Source organism: Ailuropoda melanoleuca, chromosome X, assembly GCF_002007445.2.
Source record: "Ailuropoda melanoleuca isolate Jingjing chromosome X, ASM200744v2, whole genome shotgun sequence".
NCBI lineage: Eukaryota > Metazoa > Chordata > Mammalia > Carnivora > Ursidae > Ailuropoda > Ailuropoda melanoleuca.
Genome location: NC_048238.1, coordinates 31,896,359 through 31,917,155, shown reverse-complemented (window position 1 = coordinate 31,917,155; position 20,797 = coordinate 31,896,359). Strand labels below are relative to the sequence as shown.

Sequence of the window (20,797 nt, the reverse complement as noted above, 5' to 3'; positions counted from 1 at the left end):
TGCACAATTAATCTAGCATTCCATTATCTTCTCTTCAATGCAAGAGTCAAGACCTACTCTTCTAGACCTAATGTGCAACCCCAGAGCTCTTGAACCCCCCCTGGGAAATTTGGTTGGTCAGGGAAAGAAAGACATTCTTGTATTACCAGGGGCTGTGGTTGAGTAACAAATGTGATCTCATTGGTGTACCAAGCTTGTTCAGTGGTGCACATCAGTTCCACGTTTAGAAAGTAAGAAAAAGTTGTTAGAGCAAACAGCTATGGGAGAAAAGCAAAAACCCTAAGCTTTCTTTCTTCATCTGTATGACTGGTACACCAGCACCAACCTCATAGTTATAAATGAGGTAATGTACATAACACACTTTGCTCAGGGCTTGGCAAAGAATGAATGCTCAATAAATAGCAGTATGACTTGTCACCATCATGGTGGCAGTTATTGCATAAAAGGAAAAACAACAGATCTGCCAAACTGATAATAAAAAGACACTCAGAAAATACAGAATGAATAAGGATTGGGTTAACTCGCAGTGAATCTGTATGCTTAACTCTAGGGATGCCTGGGAGTTTGGTCCCAAACTAGCTTTATAAATTGCTGTTTTAAGTTTGAAACTCCCTTAGAGGTACTCTGTACTAGTCTGTCTGGACTGCTTATTGAAAATGTATAGACTCGGGGCGCCTGGGTGGCTCAGTCGTTAAGCGTCTGCCTTCAGCTCAGGGTGTGATCCTGGCGTTCTGGGTTCGAGCCCCATGTCAGGCTCCTCCGCTGGGAGTTGCCTCTTCCTCTCCCACTCCCCCTGCTTGTGTTCCCTCTCTCGCTGGCTGGCTATCTCTCTGCCGAATGAATAAATAAAATCTTTTTAAAAAGTATAGACTGACTGTGTGCACCTGACTTAATTTATTATGCAATCTACTTTCAGCTATATGACCAGCAGAGTATCAAAGATTCTCAGTGAACTTGTGCCTTGGCTCCCCTGAAACCAAGATGTTATCTTAGACGTATCTCGTTGGCTCACGGTTAGAAGACAAAGTGTGTCCTGTGTGACTAAAAATCACCTTAGTCATTTTTCTCCTGCTGCACCATAATTTTAGCTGCTATTAAAGCCTAATGAGAATCTCATAGGTTCTTTCAATTATCTAATGTTGTGTAGTGGCCACAATATACTTTGATGATTAATAAATATTTGGGAGATATGAGATTTTAAAATATTAGAAATTCTTCAGAATGTAAATTAAGGTCTATTTCTGGTCCTTATTTATAAGGATCTGACATTTGTGACAAAATCATAAGGAAGCATCTTTTACAATAACTTATATGCTTACTTTTATTAACTTCAAGTTTGGTCAAATGTATGCTGACAGCCTATCATCATTAGAATTTTAACAATAGACCACAAAGAAGATCTTAAGGCTAGAATAAGAAATAAAAATTATACAATGACATATATAAAAAGAATCAGGAGTAGCTACAACAAAAGACACTGAATAATTAAATTATTTTCTATTCATTTTTAGGTTATCTGATAGTCCAGGTAGCTATTCAATATTTTACATGATCGTTGTGGATATTGATAATAATATATCATTTATGCAGAAAACACTCAAATAAACCCAGTCTCATGAACTTAGAAACAAGAGATGACCAAGGTTTTACATTACAATTTTTCCTATGCTTTACCTACAAGGAAGCTACAGCTCCCTTATATTCATCAAGGATCAACTTATGCAACCCTCATCCACGAGCCTGGCTATGAAACTTGAAAGCCTCACTGCACATTACAGCTGAAAAGTAGAAGGTGCAGGGATGGGCAGAACTACTTCGACACACTAAGAGAAACAAGAAGTGAAAGCTGATTAATCTGAACGCGAGGGAAAAAGAGACAGAAGGCCCTTTGAGGGTTATTTGGAATAGGCTTCAACCTCCCCCTTCCCCCATACTAACAACTCCCAAAGCTGTAGGCATCAGTGATTATGTTTATAATGATGATTCTGAGTCACCAAGAAAGGACCATGATGTTCAGGACATTATTTAGGAAAGAAGTAGATTATATGATCTGTTTTAGAACTATTTCCATAAAAATACTTTTTAAAACTTTTTTTTAACACTTAACTAAAAAGGTAAGCATCAGTAACCTGCAATATGTATTTATTCAAATGGAAAGTTTGTTCCTAGACAAATGTTGTGTAAATGTTGGCATAGCAACAACTGAATCTATAATGGGTCCACACACTAACCAGGAAGTTTTATCTCTTTTCTGAATAAATCTCTAATATCTTGTGTAGTTGCTAAGCTATCCACTTATATGAGCCTCCTGTTTGTCACATGAACACTGACTTTTGAAACAATCTTTCCGAAGCCAATATCTGTTCACCACTTTCACCAACCCTGAATCGAGACCAGTGAAACTGCAAGAAAAGAGAGGAGTATAATATGGTGAAAAGGTCCTGAATTTATAGTCACAATATGCAGATTCCTGTTCCAGCTCTGGCACTAAACTGGCTGCATGATTGTTTATTTTCTCGCTTAATTTATCTGGGCCTGTCTCCTAATTTGTGAAGCTAAGGTGTTATATATGATTTCTTAGGCCCTTTCAGTTGTAACTGTGAAGTTTTATAACTGGAAAGATTTTTGTTGAGTAGGCGTAGTGTATCTTATCCAAATCCTTTTGAAATATGAATACACTATTTTCCAGCCATCCCCCAAACCAACAGCAAATAAATAAATAACAAGAGAAAATCAACAAGGCACACCCTCCCCACCCAACCCTGTGCTCAGATTTATATTTAAAACATCTACAACACGTCATATTCATAATTCCTTGTTTTCTTGCTTCTAAGCCATTTTGATACTATTATTTACTCAGCTGGTCACGCATACAATGCCTTCAAGGTTTTTTCTGGCTGAAAAAGGTATTAAGTAGGTATTTCTCATCACAGACTGACGGAAATAACTTTCCTAAAAAAACACATCCTCACATTCCAAAGTGACATTTCATTTAATAAAAAAAAATAAAATTATGCAAATGCCATTTGGACCATCTTCCTATTTCTTGATAAGGTAGGAAAAAAAATTAAGTATTTCCCAATTGTATTTCACCTCTGTAACCTATCTGTAGAACTTAAAGGTTAATTTTTTCATAGGGGGTAGGTTTTCTAATTCAAAATTTGTTGTATAGTGGTGTTCATATACCCAATCAAGATGTCACAGATGTACAGCTTAGGACGGCATGTAGTGTATATATATATATATATATATATATATATATGTTTTCATGGGAATTAGGGAGCTGAAGCCCATATTAGAACTCAGATATTTAAAAAATTAATTTGAAGTTACAGGACTGAGCTAGTGAGAGCGGGAAGACTCAGGGTTTGAGAGAAGAAATAATCCTGAAGCTGCTTTTTAAGGACAATGTGGTGGTTATGATCACTACCTAACACTTAAAAAATATATATCTTTGTGCCTCCTGAGGTATGTGACAAAATGCCAGATGATAACAGGCAGGTTTCCAGGAATAAGTGTAGAGCAAATGCCAGAAATGGACTTCTATAAGAGAGAAAACAACAGAGGTAATGTATGTCTATAAAGTCAATATTCTCTAAAAACAAAACAAACATGGTTCCCCCAAGAGTGAGTTTCACTAATATGGTTTTCTTTAAAACCAAATTTTACAACGTATATTCAGATATCTCTTGTCCAATGATTTCATGCTTAATAAGGAATAATGAGATACAGAGAAATGGTCTAGTAGATTATCTCATAAAAAAAAGGTAGAAGGCCAAATTTTCTTTTGCAGGAATTTTACATTCATAACTCCTTATTAAAGAATTTTTCATGAGATGGTAGATGGCAGCAATCAAGTTATGAGTGATCATAAGAATTGATTTAAAGGTAGGATACTCTTAATACATGATACTTATGGGTGAGGGGGTGCACATTACCCACAGGAAACAAACAGAAAATTAGCAAATGGTCTAATTTATACAAAATTAAGCACACAATCAGGTGGAATCATCAAAACAGAAGAATTCCATAGATGGGTATTTCTCTTGTCACCAGTGCCTCAACTGTATCAGCAAGAGTATCATTTGTCTTAGTGCTTACAATTCTTAGAACCATAAACATTTCTTTTTAGTTTATGGATCGTATCTACACTGATTATAGTTCTTTCCCATATGGAAGAATACGGAAATAACTATAACTGATAACGGCCATTTAATGGGAAAAAAGGCAGGTGGACAGAACTCACCAAATACAAAATATGGTTTTAAATACCTAGCTCTATGTTATAGTTAATGCTTTACAACTTGTCAACATAGACAGTACGATATTACCTATGTAGTAGTTAGCTGTAATCTAGACTCTAGGAGTGGATAATTGTCCTAACAGAACATGTTCTACAGTTAATCAAAAAGCCACATTCCAGAGGTGGCTACTCAGACAGCATTCAAAAGAGAGCACTCAGCTACCTTTTTCTCCTGCCAACAACAGCAGAGCATAATGGATTTAGGAAATGGAGTCTGACAAATTAGCGCCTTTGTAAATTAGCACACGGACTTTAGAAATGACTTTTTACTGGTGGAATTAATATTGTTTATATGTGAATCTTCTCTAGGAATGATAGCAGAATGCAACCTTTTGCTTGCTTTGCCTAAAGGGGAGGTGCTAATTACCAGGAATACTTTGTTTTCTTCCTTTCCCTCATGGTGGCTCCTCAGGGAACCCTTTAGAAAACCTAGGGTTTTACTGAGCACAATGGAAACCACTGATCCATCTCAATCCCTTCATTTTATTGACAAGAAAACTGAAATCCAGAGGTTAAGTGACTTACCCAAGGACACAACAGCTTGATTATGGAACCAGGGCTATACCCTGGTTTCCAGAACCATATAATGCTCTCCTTTAGACTCAAATTACTTCTTTGAAAAACATCGTAATATGTGTATTATGGCTTGTCTCTAAAGATTTACTTTCCTTTATTCTAAATCAGTGGTTCTCAGCCCAGGGCAATTTTGCACCCCTAGGGAACATTTAGCAATGTCTGGATACATTTTTTGGTTGTCACAACTTGGAGAGGAAGGAACCACTGGCATTTAGTGTGAAGAGGCCAACGATGTTGCTCAACATCTTAGAACACACAGGACAGCACGCCCCCCCCCCACAAACAAAGAATTATCCAGCCGAAAATGTCAACAGTCATTCCTACATACTATTCAAACAAAAACTTGGACAACAATGTTCGTAGCAGCATTACTTACAATAGCCAAAAGGTGGAAACAACCCAAATGCCCATCAACTGATGAACAGATAATCAAAATGTGGTATATTTATACAATGGGATATTATTCAGCCATAAAAGGGATAAGGTACTAATACTAATACAACATGGACAACCCCCCCCCAAAAAAAGAAAAAAAAAGCCAAACACAAAAGGTCTTATGTTGTATTATTCCATTCATATGAAATATCCAGAATAGGTAAATCCATAGAGAAAAAAAGCAGATTACAGGTTGCCAGGGCCTAGGGAGAGGAATGGAGACTGACTGCTTAATGGGCCTGGGGTCTCCTCTGGAGGTTATGAACATTTTTGGAAATAGGTAGTTGCATAACATTGTAAATTACTAAGTGTCACTGAATTGTACACTTTAACATGTGAATTCTACGTTACGTGAATTTTGCCTCAAATGAAAAAAAAATGTCAACAATGCAAACCTAACTTATGCACCAAAGGTTATTTTCTTGTTAAATAGGTAAAAGGCAGAGAGGATTGCAGCAAAGACAAAAAGCATCAAGCACTATAATGAGCTTGTTTTATTCTTTTAAAGTAGCTTGACCCTTAAATAGTTACCTCATTTTCCTAGTGGAAGAGACTTGCCAGGAAAAAATAATGGCTGCTGTCAACCCCGAGCAGATTTGTATTACTGTTATAAAATTATGAAGATAAGGGTTTACGATAAATTGGTGACATCATCTAAACTGCAGAGGCATGAATATACTACAGTAATAAAGAGACTCTGAAATTTAATACAGGCCAGAAAATGAAATAATTAATTGGCTTTAAATGTGTGCCTTTACTTGAACTATAAACCAGGGAGCTGTCAAATAAAATTAGACACTACATTAAGAGAAAGTCACTTTACAAGGCTTGTCAGTTTGAATGTTCATTCCCTGTTTGAAAATACAGAGCTGTATTCAGAGTTAAAGTTTAGGATTGGCCTCAACTGAGCAGTATTTCAGCGGTGAATCAAAGAGCTTAGAGATTTACCGTGGTAGCTCTAAACCATCTTTCCTTCTACTAAGTCTTGATAAGCGGGGTAACATGTTTGTGTTTCTTGGGCTAAAGAAGCCAAGTACATCCAGTGACCCAAAGAAATTATGCTGCTACGTTTTAATAAAAAACAGAGTGTAACTGGCACACTGCCGTTTTTTTTATATATTCGTGGATACGAGAACATCAAGGGCATTAAGTCTCTGTTAGGTATAGAAAATGAAGACAGAAGCTCACTTTCCAGATTTAGACCTTAGAGACCCAGGATTTTCTTCTAGGCTAGGTAAATTTCTAAAGACTAAATACTGGAAGAGGAGAAACAAAAAATGCTAAGCTACATTATTTTAATTATTCTCCACAAATAAGCCCGGTTTGCTTGCCATCATTCAGCTATTCCCAATATTGTTTTCTATACAATGAAGCAAAATTAATCCTTTTGAAGATTCATGGCTAAATATTATTCCCATTTTGTAAAGCAGGTATAGGAGCATCTTGTGGCTAGCTATTATTGAGACGACACAATGAATTTCTTCCAGAAGCTCTGTTCTTAAGGTGAAGACAGTGAAATTCACAATCAACTGTATCTTAGGCTAATAAATATCATGAAATGCTGCTCTAGCACTTAGAACATACAGTAAGAGAAGTATGTTCTGATATAAAAGAAATTCACATGGAAAATAAGTATGACTTAAAAATCCAATTCTACTCAAACATCATAGCAAAACAGGGGTGCTTGAGTGGCTCAGCTGGGTGACCAACTCTTGATTTCAGCTCAAGTCATGATCTCAGGGTTGCAGGATCAAGCCCTGCACTGGGCTCTACACTGAGAAGGGAGTCTGCTTGGATTCTCTCTCCCTTCTCTCTCTGTCCCTCCCCACCCTGTGCTCTCTCTCTCTCTAAAATAAATCCTAAAAAAAAAAAAAAAAAAAAAAAAAAAAAAAAAAAAAAAAAAGAACATCATAACAAAACAATAACTCCCAAAATTTTTAGCAAGAAAAATCCCAAGGAATTGCTTTGTGGAATATTGAGACTTCTGTCATTTTGTCATGAATTGTTTGGGGGGTTGTTGTTCAGGGGGTGGGGGGATGAAAACATAGAATAAAGTTTTAATTTCCATCTGAAGATGATAAAGATACTCTAGCATTATGTACATAACATTTTGTGAGGCTATACATACACATTTATGAAATCCCCACTTTTCTTTGTGAAAATGTTCATTCTCCAGTGAAATCATATATATGATTTTATTTATACATGATGTTCCTTTTTTAACAGAATCTCCCCTTGTTGTCTCCTACTATTCTGGTGTTCCACAATGTATTATATTATTCCTGTTAAGAAAAACCACAAAGACAAAACCTATTGATCAGGAAGGGGGGCTTTCACCAGGTAAGTGGTGTTTTAGACCCCTTACTTTAGGCACCTTGCACTGTGGGTTGTGTCCCCCACTGCTCAGAAGACTTTGATATTTGAGGTACTCCACTATCTGATACATGTGTTTTAGCTGTTATCATAAGTGGTGATAAACAGCGAGCCAATTCTCTTTGCCTATCTGTCCAGTCCCCCATGGAATATATGATCATCGTAGATCTGAGAAAATATTTTCTTCCATACCTATCAAATCAACAGATAGCTCCTAAGTTTTTAATTGACTTTATACACTACTAATGACTAGGGTATTCAGAACACGGTCTACTGGAAGAAAAGAAAAACTGCATATGACATAAGGAAACATAGATTTGCATTATGGCTCTCCATCTTATAGGCAGTGGAGTTTAGATTAGACTTTCTCTCATTACCTTCAGTTTTATAATACATAAAATAAAGATAATATCCCTATTTACATCATAGGGTTCTCTTACAACTCAAATAAGATAATGTACGAGAAATATCTGTGAGTTACGAAGTGTTCCAGATACTTGTTGATATCAAAATAATTACACACTCTTACAAGTCCTAAATACAAAGCTGTAGCACAGAACTCATATATGTGTAGTAAATGGGATTTCAATGACTCATAAAATGGACACTGATGGTGGTCTAATAAAAAATTAAATACGCAAGTATGTTCTCCTCCTCCCACCACCATTTTTAAGACTTGGCTCACACTTTTTTTCATGTCACATAAAAGAATAATTCATCTAACACATATTAATAAATAATTTCTTATCCAATATCAAAGAAAACTAAAAAAAATTCACACCAATATTAACTTATCACCTCCACTGTATGGTTTTCCAGCTGTGTTGTTTTCATGCCTCCTCATTAATGAGGCTAGTGCCATGTCTCTGTGATATTTTCCTCTGCTGTCCCTTTGTATGACACATTGAACTATGTTTGTGAGAATCTTTGCCAAATCCAGTAAAAAACTTCATTGTACGTTGCCAGAAGAGAAAAAAATTACCACACAGTAGCATGTTTTTTCCCCCCACTAACAGTGACAGCAATCAGCAAGTGAAATCAGGCAAGCTAAGTAAAGCTTAGAGAGTGAAGGATAGAGTTTTCGAGATTCAGGATGTTAAGGATGCTTTTAAAGTGGTCAACACAAACACTCAAAATGCTATTATAAGCTTCCATGTGTTTGTAAAGCAGCATTTTTTGGAGCACTTCCCTTATCTCATCTCCAGATTGGAAATATGCCCATCCCTGTCCTATCCTTTAGCAAGAACTCCTTTTAGTTGCCCGACCATTTAAACAAAGATTGGCTGAAGCACCTTTTAGCTCCTAATGATCTCCTTGCTAATGACCTGATGATCATTCTGAAAATGAAGAAAGGAATCGATAAGGAATGTGTTGCTCTGTCTCAGTGCAGCTTCTCCATATGGTCATGATGAAATCCAACAATTCAAACATTCTCCAAATCCACCTGAAGCTTGAGATTAGGTGAGGACCAAGCCACAGTGAGTTACTCTGGAAACTTCTGTTGATAGATGATTTGGAGTTAGGACATGGCATGGATTAGTCCCAGAACTTTCACCAGTTCTTTTCAAATTTACTCATGTTTTTTACATTCCTAAACTATCAGGAAACTGGTGTATTTTGTGGAGGCTGGGAAAGAAACAGAATCCCTAGGGCTAATCAATTCCCCAGGAAATCACTGGAGAAAACAGGCAAAATCTGACTCAGTAAGGTTCAGGAAGAAATTTTCCATGATTGATCCATAATCCCTGGTGCTGCCTACCTGCGTCCACACTAAGGTGCAGCAAGCAAAGTGCCTGGAGCATAAAACATAAGGAGGTACTCTTTGTCCCTTGTGCAACGCTGATCTCGGCCCTGCTGCCTACACAAGCGTATGATCAAATAACTTCATTTTAACTGTTAAAAGACAAAACCAATGGGGATGCCTGGGTGGCTCAATCAGTTAAGTGACTGACTCTTGATTTCAGCTCAGGTCGTGATCTCAGGGTCACGGATTGAGCCCCGCATCAAGATCTGCATTCAGCGCAGAGTCTGCTTAGGCTTCTCTCTCTCCCTTTCCCTCTGCCCCTCCTCCTGCTTGTGCTGCGCACACTCTCTCTAATAAATCTTTTTAAAAAAGACAATACCAATGAAAATATACTTATTCAATAAGGACAGCAATGAGCAGATTCCACTCTCTTCTATTAGAGTTCTTTTTTTTTTTTTTAAGATTTTATTTATTTATTTGACAGAGATAGACAGCCAGAGAGAGAGGGAACACAAGCAGGGGGAGTGGGAGAGGAAGAAGCAGGCTCATAGCAGAGGAGCCTGATGTGGGGCTCGATCCCATAACGCCGGGATCACGCCCTGAGCCAGAGGCAGACGCTTAACTGTTCTGCCACCCAGGCGCCCCTCTATTAGAGTTCTTAACGCGCTTTTATATGTATCATTAAATTATGCCAACCACAACTTTCTGAGGCTAGAATTGCAGAATATATAAATCGCACTTGAGAGATGGACAAGCAAATGTAGGGGAACTCGAGGATATGATCAAGGTAGAAGTAGAATTTGAATTCAGGCCTCTAATTATGACCAATACTCTTCTCATTATATTACACAACACTAAGTCTCCCTCTGAGATCCTTTATGCATCTGGTTTTATGGTCTATGTCGATTAGGATTATTTATGGAGTCACTGGTGGCTGGTTAATATTAACAACAAAATGACCTTGAATTTGTCTGTTGTCTACTGCCCATAAATAGCCACATGAGAAAGGAAAAAAAATCAAAGGAATTTATCTAATGGTTCTTAATGCCAGGCTTTAACATTTTAGGGGAAATCAAAACCATTTATAAATCAACCTCACAGATGAATTTTTTAATACTGTCATTGGTTGCCCAGCAGAATCATTTTTCTTTGTTTATGTCATTATCGACAAGGCTTAGAAACCATTGGAAGCATATGGGTAACTTTGCTAAGAGTTGTAAAGAAGCTGGGATTAGGACAGGTCTATATATATCAAGTTTGAGCCTTCTCTGCCTGTCCTGGGAGATGTCCAGAAAAGAGCAAAAGGAAGGAAAACAAAAGACCCTAGCCAATGAGCAGCATGTGGTCCGTTGGTCCTTCTCTGAACAGCCCTGCTTCAGACAAAAACTTCCTAACACTAACCAGAAACACAATTTAGATGTCCACAAAAAACTCCGAGTTGCAAATTTGATTTCCTGGATACACAGATTAATATGGAGAAAGTATGAATTATTAAAAAGCAAAGAGAAACTTACTCCTCCCCATGTTTTCTTGTGGTCTCTGGCAGGTCCCTGGATGATGATTCCCTGTATAAAACACAGTACATACACACAGTCAGATTCACAGGGGCTGAGTCACTACATCAAGTAGGTTCCATTAATGCTGATGTGGTCAACACGAGCCTTTCATTTTAGTGCCTTCCAATCTTGCCCCTTACACAAATGTATTCTTCATCACAAATAGATATCTAACTTCAGGAACAGAAACACAGCATTTTGAAAGCAGGGATTCCATCTGTATCAAGTTACTATGTCCTTGTTTATCTAGCATTAGTTTCTGCCCTTGCCAAATAAAAGTCATGCAATTGGTCACACACTTATTTCTTAGGAAAGCAGTGATATAAACAAAAAATGTTGGACAAAAATGCCAAAAGGTCCAATTTTAATAACCAAGCTGGTATGTTATTAGTTTGCCTATCCCTGGCTTCTCTTCAGTGTCATTCTGTGACAAATCCAATACCCTTTACAGTGTAACATTTTCCTGAATGGTGTCAAACAGCAGTACCCCTAATTAAATTACCCCTGAAGCAAAGCAGCCCACAGAGCTATTACCAATAAACAGTATGAATCAATAACCATGAATTACTGAGAACGGAAATTTTGTAGGAAAAAAACCCACATAATCCAAACGCAGGTATGTGTGAAGGAACAGCAATTCTGCTTTTAAAAGATGAAAATATATACAATATATACACCGAAGCTAATTCATATCATAATGCTTCATTTTTTTACAGGGTTCAATCATAGAATTACCGCACATTTATTATTCACCTGCCACATTCCCAACGTGGAGTTAAGCACCAGAGGCAAAACTGTAAGATATAATCTATCTGTCCATTAAGGAATGTATAACCTACTTGAAGTTAAGCACATAGGGGAGAACGGTATCATCAAGATGGCCATATTGGTCATTCCCAACTACAGTCCCCCCCACAAAAAGACCAACTGGCAACTATCTATAGAAAAAACATCACTGTAATAATCTGACATTAGAAGGGTAAGAGGACTGGACACACTCTGACCCCACTGCCCTTCCCCTACAGTGCCACATAGGGCTTCCCCCCACCACCTCCTTCCAGGGACTATGGTTTCTACAGTGGGAAAACAGAGCCATGGAGCTCAGCCTACAACACTGATAAGGAGAGGAGTCCAGACTACTGGCCCTACCCAATTGCTGAACATAGCCTGCAGCCGTGCCCAGACAGGAAACCAAGCCGGTAACCCCACCCAATCAAGGAGAATTGCCTATGATCCCACCAGACAAGGAAGTCTAGCCAATGACCTTGCCTACCAGGTGAGCACAGCCCATGGCTTACATGATCAGGAAGATGAGCATGCAGCCCCACGCAACTTCAGGGCACAAACTGCGGGCCCTGTGTAAACACAGATTTCAGCCAATGGCACCACCTGGCTGTGGGGCACAATCTGAGACCCCCATACAACCAGGGATGATTGCAGAGCCCAGCCTGTAGCTCTGTCCAATCAAGGAGTTCAACCAGTGGCACCACCCTGCCAGGGAACACAGCCTGGGACTTTGACACAACCAAAGGTGATTGTAGCCCAGCTAATGGCCCCCACCTGACTACAGAGCACAATCAATAGCCCCACCCAAACAAGGAGATGGTTGCCCACTGATCCTGCTTGAACACAGAGCCCAGTCACCAGGCCCACCCAACTGTGGAGCCCAGGCAGCAGCATCCTCCCAACCTCAGAGCATGGACAATGGCCTCACCCAACTAGAGACCCCAACAGCAAGCTCTGCCTTCCCACAGAGGCTACCAGATGACCTGTCCAGTAGCCCCAAGCTATAGTAGCTGGTGAAGGTCTTTCCCTGCTAAAGTGAACCTGTAAAGTCTGACAGAGGAGACTGCTTAAGCAAATGCAGAGACACCAATGTGAAGAATCAGGAATCATGAAGAAACAGGTAAACATGACACCACCAAAGGAAACTAATAAAGCTTCAATAAGTGACCCTAACAAAGGTCATTGTCTGAAAAAGCACGCAGAATAATCCTCTTAAAGAACTTTAGTAAACTATAAGAACAGACAGCTAAATGAAATTAGGAAAACAAAACGAGAAGTGCAACAAAGAAAGAGAAACCATCAAAATCAGAAACCTTCGAGCTAAAACAGAATGGCTGAATGGATAAACACAGGATCCCAATGATATACTGTCTACAAGAGACTCACTTTAGCTTTAAGGACACATATAAAATGAAGTGAAGAGATAGAAACAGATATTGCAAGCAAATGGTAACCAAAAGGAAATAGGGATAGCTATACTTATCAGATAAGACAGATTTTAAGCTAAAAATGATCACAAGAGACAAAGAAGGTCCTTATATAATGAAAAAGGGTCAGTTCATTAAAAAGATATAACAACTGTAAATATTTATTCACCCAGCACTGAAGTATGTAAATACATAAAGCAAATGCTAACACAACTAGAAGGAGAAATAAAGAGCAATACAATAATAGTTGGGGACTTTAATATCCACTCTCAATGATCAATAGATCATACAGAGAATCAATCAGGAAACAGATTTAAACAACACTATAGACCAAAGGGACTAAACGGACATAAACAGAATATTCCATCTAACAGGTGAATACACATTCTTCTCAAGTACACATGGGCTGTTTTCTATGATAGATCATATGGCAGGCCACAAGTCTCAACAAATTAAAGAAAACATAATCTACCTTTTACAACCACAGTGGTATGAAACTAGAAATCAAAACTAGGAAGAAAGCTGAAAAATTCTCAAATACATAGGAGTTAAAACAACATAATCCTGACCAACTAATGGACTAAAGAAGAAAACAAAAGGAAAATAAAAAATCTTGAGACATAAAAAAATAGAAACACAACATAAGAAAAACAATGGGATGCAGGAAAAGCAGTTCTAAGAGGGAAGTTTATAGCAGTGAACTTTCAAGGGGAAAAAAAAAAAAACAAGCCCAAAGTTAGAAGAAATAAATACTAAGTATTAGAGCACAAATAAAAGATAGGAACATAGAAAAGATTAACGAAACAAAGAGTTGGTTCATTACAAAGATGAACAAAATGGACAAATCTTTAGCTAGGCCAAGAAAAAATAAGATCAGAAATGAAAAAGGACACATTACAAGTAATACCACAAATACAAAGGAAAATGCGACTACTACAAACAGTCACACACCAACAAATTAGACAACCTAGAAAAACTGACATATTCCTAGAAACATATAACCCACCAAGGCTAAATCATGAAGAAATAGAAAATCTGAACAGACTAACAGAGTAAGGAGATAGAATCAGTAAACAAAAACCTCCCAAAAAAGAAAAGTTGGTTTCCCTGCTGAATTCTGCCAAACATTTAAAGAAGAATTAATGCCGATCCTGTTCAAACTCTTCCAAAAAAAGAAGATAAAAATCATATAATCATCTCAATAGATGTAGAAAAAGCATTTGGTAAAATTCGACATCCATTCATGATTTAAAAAGAAAAACACTCTCAACGAATTGGGTACAGAAGGACTATATCTCAACATAATAAAGGCCATATAAGAGAAGCCTACATTTAACATCATACTTAATAATGGAAGGTTGAATGCTTTTTCTCTAAGACCAGGAATGGTCTTAGAGTCCCAAGAATGCCCACATTCCCCACTCCTACCCAACACAGTACTGAAGTCCTAGCCAGAGCAATCAGGCAAGGGAGGGGGGGAAGGCATCTAACTCAGAAAGGAATAAGTAAAATTCTCCCTGGTTGCAGATGATATGATCTTATATACAGAAAATCCTAAAGATTCTACCAAAAAAAACCCTGTCAGAATAAAAGAATTCAGTAAAATTGCAGGATACAAAATCGACATACAAAAATAAGTTGTTTACAGAGCCGAACAACGAACTGTCTGAAAAATAAAGAATAACCCCACTTACAACAGCATCAAAAAGAAAAAAAAAATATTAGGAATAAATTTAACCAAGGAAGTGAACAATCTATGCACTGAAAACTGTGTAAGATGTCCACAAAGAAATAGAAAAAGAAACAAATGGAAAAAATATCCCATGTTCGTGGATTTTGAAGAACTAATATTGTTAAAATGTCCATATTACCAAAAGCTATCTACAGATTCAACACAATCCCTATCAAGATTCCAATGGCAATTTTTACAGAAATAGAAAAAACAATCCTATAATTTGTATGGAAGCACAAAAGACCGTGAATAGCCAAAGCAATCCTGAGAAAGAACAAAGCTAGAGACATCACACTTCCTGATTGCAAACTATGTTACAAAACGACAGTGATCAAAACAGTATGATAATGGCATAAAAACAGACAGACAGACCAATGAACAGAATCCCAAATACAGGAATAAACCCAGGCATATAAAGTCAACTAACATTCACTTGACAAGGGAGCCAAGAAAACTCAATGGGGAAAAGACAGCTTCTTCAATAAATAGGGCTGGGAAAACTAGATATTCACATGATAAAGAATGAAACTGGACCTCCGTCTTACACCACTGACAAAAATTAACTTAAAATGGATTAAAGACTGAAATGTAAGACCTGGAACCATAACACTCCTGGAAGAACCAATGGGAAGAAAAAGATCCCTGAAACTGGTCTTGGAAACGATTTTTTGGATATGACAATCAAAAACACAAGCAACAAAAGCACAAGAAGGGTGCCCAGGTGACTCGGTCGTTTAAGCGGCTGTCTTCAGCTCAGGTCATGACCCCAGGGAACTAGGATCGAGCCCCGCATGGGGTTCCCTGCTCAGCGAGAAGCCTGCTTCTCCCTCTCCCACTCCCCCTGCTTGTGTTCCCTCCCTCCCTGTCAAGTATCTTTAAAAAAAAAAAAAAAAAAAAGCACAAATAAATAAGTGAGATTACACCAAACTAAAAAGCTGCTGCACAGCAAAAGAAACAGTCAACAAAATGAAAAGGCAACTTAGGGAATGAGAGAGTATATCTGCAAATCACATATCTGATAAGGGGTTAATATCCAAAATATAGAATGAACTCATGCAACTCAATAGCAAAAAACAATCAAATTTAAACATGGGCAATGGACCCAAGCACACATTTTTCAAAACAAGACATACAAATGGCTAAGAGGCACATGAAAAGGTGCTTAACATCACTAGTCATCGGGGAAATGCAAATCAAAACCACAATCATATATCACCTCATACTTGTTAGGATATCTATTATCAAAAAGACAAAAAATAACCAATGCTAGCAAGGATGGGAAGAAAGGGAATCCTTGTACCCTGCTGCTGGTAATGTAACCTAGTAGAGCCACTACAGAAAAGAGTAAGGAGGGGCGCCTGGGTAGTGCAGTCGTTAAGCGTCTGCCTTCGGCTCAGGGCGTGATCTCGGCAATCTGGGATCGAGCCCCACATCAGGCTCTTCCACTGGGAGCCTGCTTCCTCCTCTCCCACTCCCTCTGCTAGTGTTCCCTCTCTCGCTGGCTGTCTCTCTGTCAAATAAATAAAAGAACTGCTGGGGCACCTGAGTGGTTCAGTTGGTTAAACATCTGCTTTTGGCTCAGGTCATGATCCCGGAGTGCCGGGATCGAGCCCTGTGTCAGGCTCCCTGCTCAGCAGGAGTCTGCTTCTCCCTCTATCCCTCCCCCTGCTCGTGCTCTCTCTCAATCTCTCTCTCTCTCTCTCTCTCTCTCTCTCAAGTAAATAAATCTTAAAAAAAAATAGAACTGCTATATGATCCATCAATTTCACTTTGGAGTATACATCTGAAAGAAATCAAATCAGTGTCTGGAAGAGATTTCTATACCACCATGTTCACTGCAGCATTATTTATAATAGTCAAGACACAGACAAACATCCACTGATAAATGAAGAAAATGTGACATATATGCACACACCCACACAATGGAATATTATTCAGCCACGAAAAAGGAAATCCTGCCATTTGCAACAACAGAGATGAACCCTGAAGGCATTATGCTGAGTGAAATAAGTCAGACATGAAAGACAAATACTGTATGATCTCATTCTTATGTGGAAGCTTTAAAAAAAAACACATAAAAATAGACAGTAGACTGGTAGTTGCCAGGGGCAGGGTGAGGGGGGATATGGGTGAAGGTGGTCAAAAGGTACCAACTTCCAGTTTTAAGATGAATACATTCTAGGGTATAAAGTACAGTACGGTGACTACAGGTTATCAATGCTGCACTGCATATTTGAAAAACACTACGTGAGTAGATATCAAAAGTTCTTGACACACACACACAAAATTAAAACCATGTAAGGCGATCTGTTAACTAACCTTTTGTGATAATCACTTCATAATATATCTGTGTATCAAAACAACACATCATATACCTTAAACTTACACAATGTTTTATGTCAATTATATCTCAAAAAAGCCATGAAAAAAAAAAAGAAGTATATATGAAACAGAGACAATCAGAGAATATATATGAAACTGAGATCTGATAACTAGTTGTGTGACACTGGAAAATAATTTTCTATATCAAATTCCTTACAAATGAAGGACACCGAACTACATGTGTTTCCCAAATTGTCCTCCACAGGATGTTAAAAAGTGTGTTATTCAAAACCAGGGCCCTGATCAAATAAATGTAAGAAATGCTATGCTAAAGTTAAATGGGTTTATTATCAGACTTTTCAGAGCCTTAAAAATGCTAATTAGCAATGTGATCAAAGTATAGTCTCTTAGCGTATTTGGCTACATAATCCTTTTTGTAAGTAATCAATATTTCTCAGGATTCCTATTCTTTGGAGCTCAGTTTGGGAAAGTGGACAAGGTAACTTACTAAAGCCTCTTGCAGCTCTGAAATTTCATTATTTTCTAACAAGGTAGTAATTGTACGGAACAAAATTAACTTAAAGTGAATGAAGAAAGAAGCCAGGGAGGTTAGATTCTCAGAGAATTTTGGAACCAAAAGGAAATTTAGAAATCATCTAATGGTTTCTCTCATTACCACCCCACCCCACTTTTATTTAAAGCTGCAAACCACTGTCAAAAAAATCTTATAGAGAACACCAATACATAAAATGGGTTAGGGCCAAACTCTGCAGGTTCACTTGAGGTGGACAGCTGTAGTCCCACCCACTGGGATTTCTCCTTGAGGCAGCACACGTACACCTCATCAGAAAGCCTGCATTCTTTCAAGAAAGCACCCATGACCAAAATGCCCAAATCCCTCCCCTCTCATGAGTCTTCTCCTCAAAGATCTCCCTCTCCCTCCAGTCCCTGCAGGAACCTCCCCTACCTCCTCTCCTAGGCCCCAGCGGCCAAGTAAAGAAAGTTTTTATCCTATGATTTGGACCCCAAGGAACCCATGTTTATGGTTTCAGATGTATGTATCAAAATCATTCTAACATTTCCTGAAACAAAGATATATGTAAATATCTCATTCTTCCAAAGCAAACCCCATTAAGCCAATCTCATTTTCATATTCAGTGTTTTATAAAGCTCAACTAAACTGTTTCTAAATTTTTCAGCACCAGTATTTTTGTATTTTCCCAAAATGATTTTTATTGGAATAAACTCTCTTCCTTCTAAATTCTGAAGTAAAAGTTCAGTTTATCAATGAGTTTTCATACATAACAAGTTTTACCAATCTTCCTTCTCCCACTGTGGAAGTTCCTTCATGTTTTATGTCCGAGTCCAATTTTTCTGGGTCCGTTTTTTCCAGATGTAAATGTTGGCAAGAATACTTTTACTCTTCCATCAAATTTTAGTTACCTATAACATTTACAATGTAAATGTAAAGTCTTATTTCCTCTGACTCAATATTTACAGTATTCAGAGTTTCTAATTAAATGTGATTTAAAAAAAAAAAAAAAAAGCCAGCACCACAAGAAGCAGAGTCTGAAACCTAGCGACCCCCTGACCCTTAGGTTGAAGCTATTCAGGGAAGACTCTAGGAAAAAGCTGGAACTCTCATACATATTCATAGAAAGGTCTTTTACCCTTCCCAAGTATCATCTTAACTTTCACTGTAATCCCTCCAAGTCAGATAAATAAAATAAGTACTATGTAAAGAGAACTATAAAACCATCCTCACTCCAGGAAAAACCATATGAAAGTTAATGTACTAAAATGCAATCCTTGTATGAGAAATCATGAAAGAGTTAAGCACAGGAGTCATATGGCTAAATTTTGATTTTGAGACGGTAGCTCTGATGGCAGTAGGGAAAGGAGATCTGACTGGTGAGAGTACAGTGATATCAGAGATGCTAGGTAAATCTGGCAGGACTTCTTGTATTTTATTTCTTCTTTAATATTTAATAAATCCTTTTTGAAAAGAATCAATCCCCTTGCATTTGTGTCAGAGGAACCACAAAGGAAAGGGTTGTCAGGCATGGGCCAGGACTTTCAAAGAGGACTTGCCTCTCTAGAGGTCAACATGGTAGAGAGGACAGGCATCAAAAGCAGCCCTCTTCCAGGGCAAGATGACACTAAGGAGACAAAATCAGTATTACCTGTTAGCTGTCTCACCTAGTGTTCCAGGAGCAAACCTCCAAAGATCAGAATCTTGTTTTAAAAAAGACACCTTCCTTACAGAGATCTAAGGTTCAAGGCCTACTGTCCACATTACCCCCAAACCCTGAACTCCACCAGTCGCAGGTTACCAACATGCTTCTTCTGATGCCAGGGTGTAGCCTGCTCATTTCACTCTATTCTCTTTTTCCAGCTGTGTGTGTGTGTGTGTGTTGTGTTTGTGTTCTAGTTTTTATATCTAAGTAGGAGTATTTGTCAAACTTGATTCTCAGGTCCCCATCCCAAACTAAACATTACTTCTAGAGTAATGGCAACACACTTTAAAAAAACAAAAACCAAAACAAAACAAAAAAACCACAACTGCAGCAGAGCACCTGTTAGCCAGACGTTAAGAAATAAAAATCACTGTTCCATGGATTTACCCAGCCTGGCATTAAACACTCTCTATAACCAGGTTCCACCTTTCTTAACAGTTACACCAGACTCTGGCCAAATTGGCCTCCACCCATGTCTTAAATATGCTTTAAACTGTTCCAACTCAATGCCTCTGCTCTTTTCCTCTGCGTTATCGACACCTACTAAAATTCCATTCATCCTTCAGTATCAGTGAAGCCTTTCCTCATTACCTGAGCAAGAAGTAATCTCTTTTTCCTTTGAACTCTCACACAATATGGAATTTAGGTGCTATCTCATACAGATGTGCATATATTACAGTATCTCTCAGACTGTCCAATTCTCAGAGGGTAAGCAATTTGTCTTCTACATCTTGTCTAGTTCATGCAGGGCTCTAGATGATTCCCGATGAGCGTTCTCGTGGCCTACAGAAACCAGACTCAGGGGAAGCTCTCATACCAAGTATATTTAGGACACACCATGTTTGCCTAAGTTTCCTTCAGTATAGATCACTGCCTCAAATTACAGTCACTTACATATCACCTTAATCAATTTCATGATTTTTGCTAGACGCATTTATCATCTATGCTTCCTTCCTGTTTTTTTACTTCAGTATCCACTTTAGCCCTGTCCTATAAAATAGTATAGGAAAGCATGGGTTCGATTATGTTTTATTTTTCTAATGCATATAAAATGTGTAACTATTAAAATTCTCAAACTTTTCCAGGATTTCCTACAGCTATTTTGCATATCGCAAGCAGTACACTTTGTAGAACAATATTCATTTCTTTCGTTAATTAAAAAATATTTATTGAGGGGCGCCTGGGTGGTGCAGTCGTTGAGCGTCTGCCTTCGGCTCGGGGCGTGATCCTAGCGTTTTGGAATCGGGCCCCACATCAGGCTCCTCCGCTAAGAGCCTGCTTCTTCCTCTCCCATTCCCCCTGCTTG

At 38.2% G+C, this 20,797-nt stretch overlaps 1 protein-coding gene across 2 annotated transcripts in view; it reads right to left on the bottom strand.

The window, feature by feature from the left end:
• PRRG1 (proline rich and Gla domain 1) overlaps nucleotides 1-20,797 on the bottom strand; it is a 148,729-nt gene that overhangs the window by 74,510 nt on the left and 53,422 nt on the right. For both annotated transcript variants that reach the window (XM_011237602.3, XM_034649435.1), the window contains exon 2: nucleotides 10,946-10,996. In XM_011237602.3, the coding sequence (XP_011235904.1) occupies nucleotides 10,946-10,955 (10 nt within the window). In that variant the 5' untranslated portion in view covers nucleotides 10,956-10,996. The remainder of the gene's footprint in view (nucleotides 1-10,945; nucleotides 10,997-20,797) is intronic.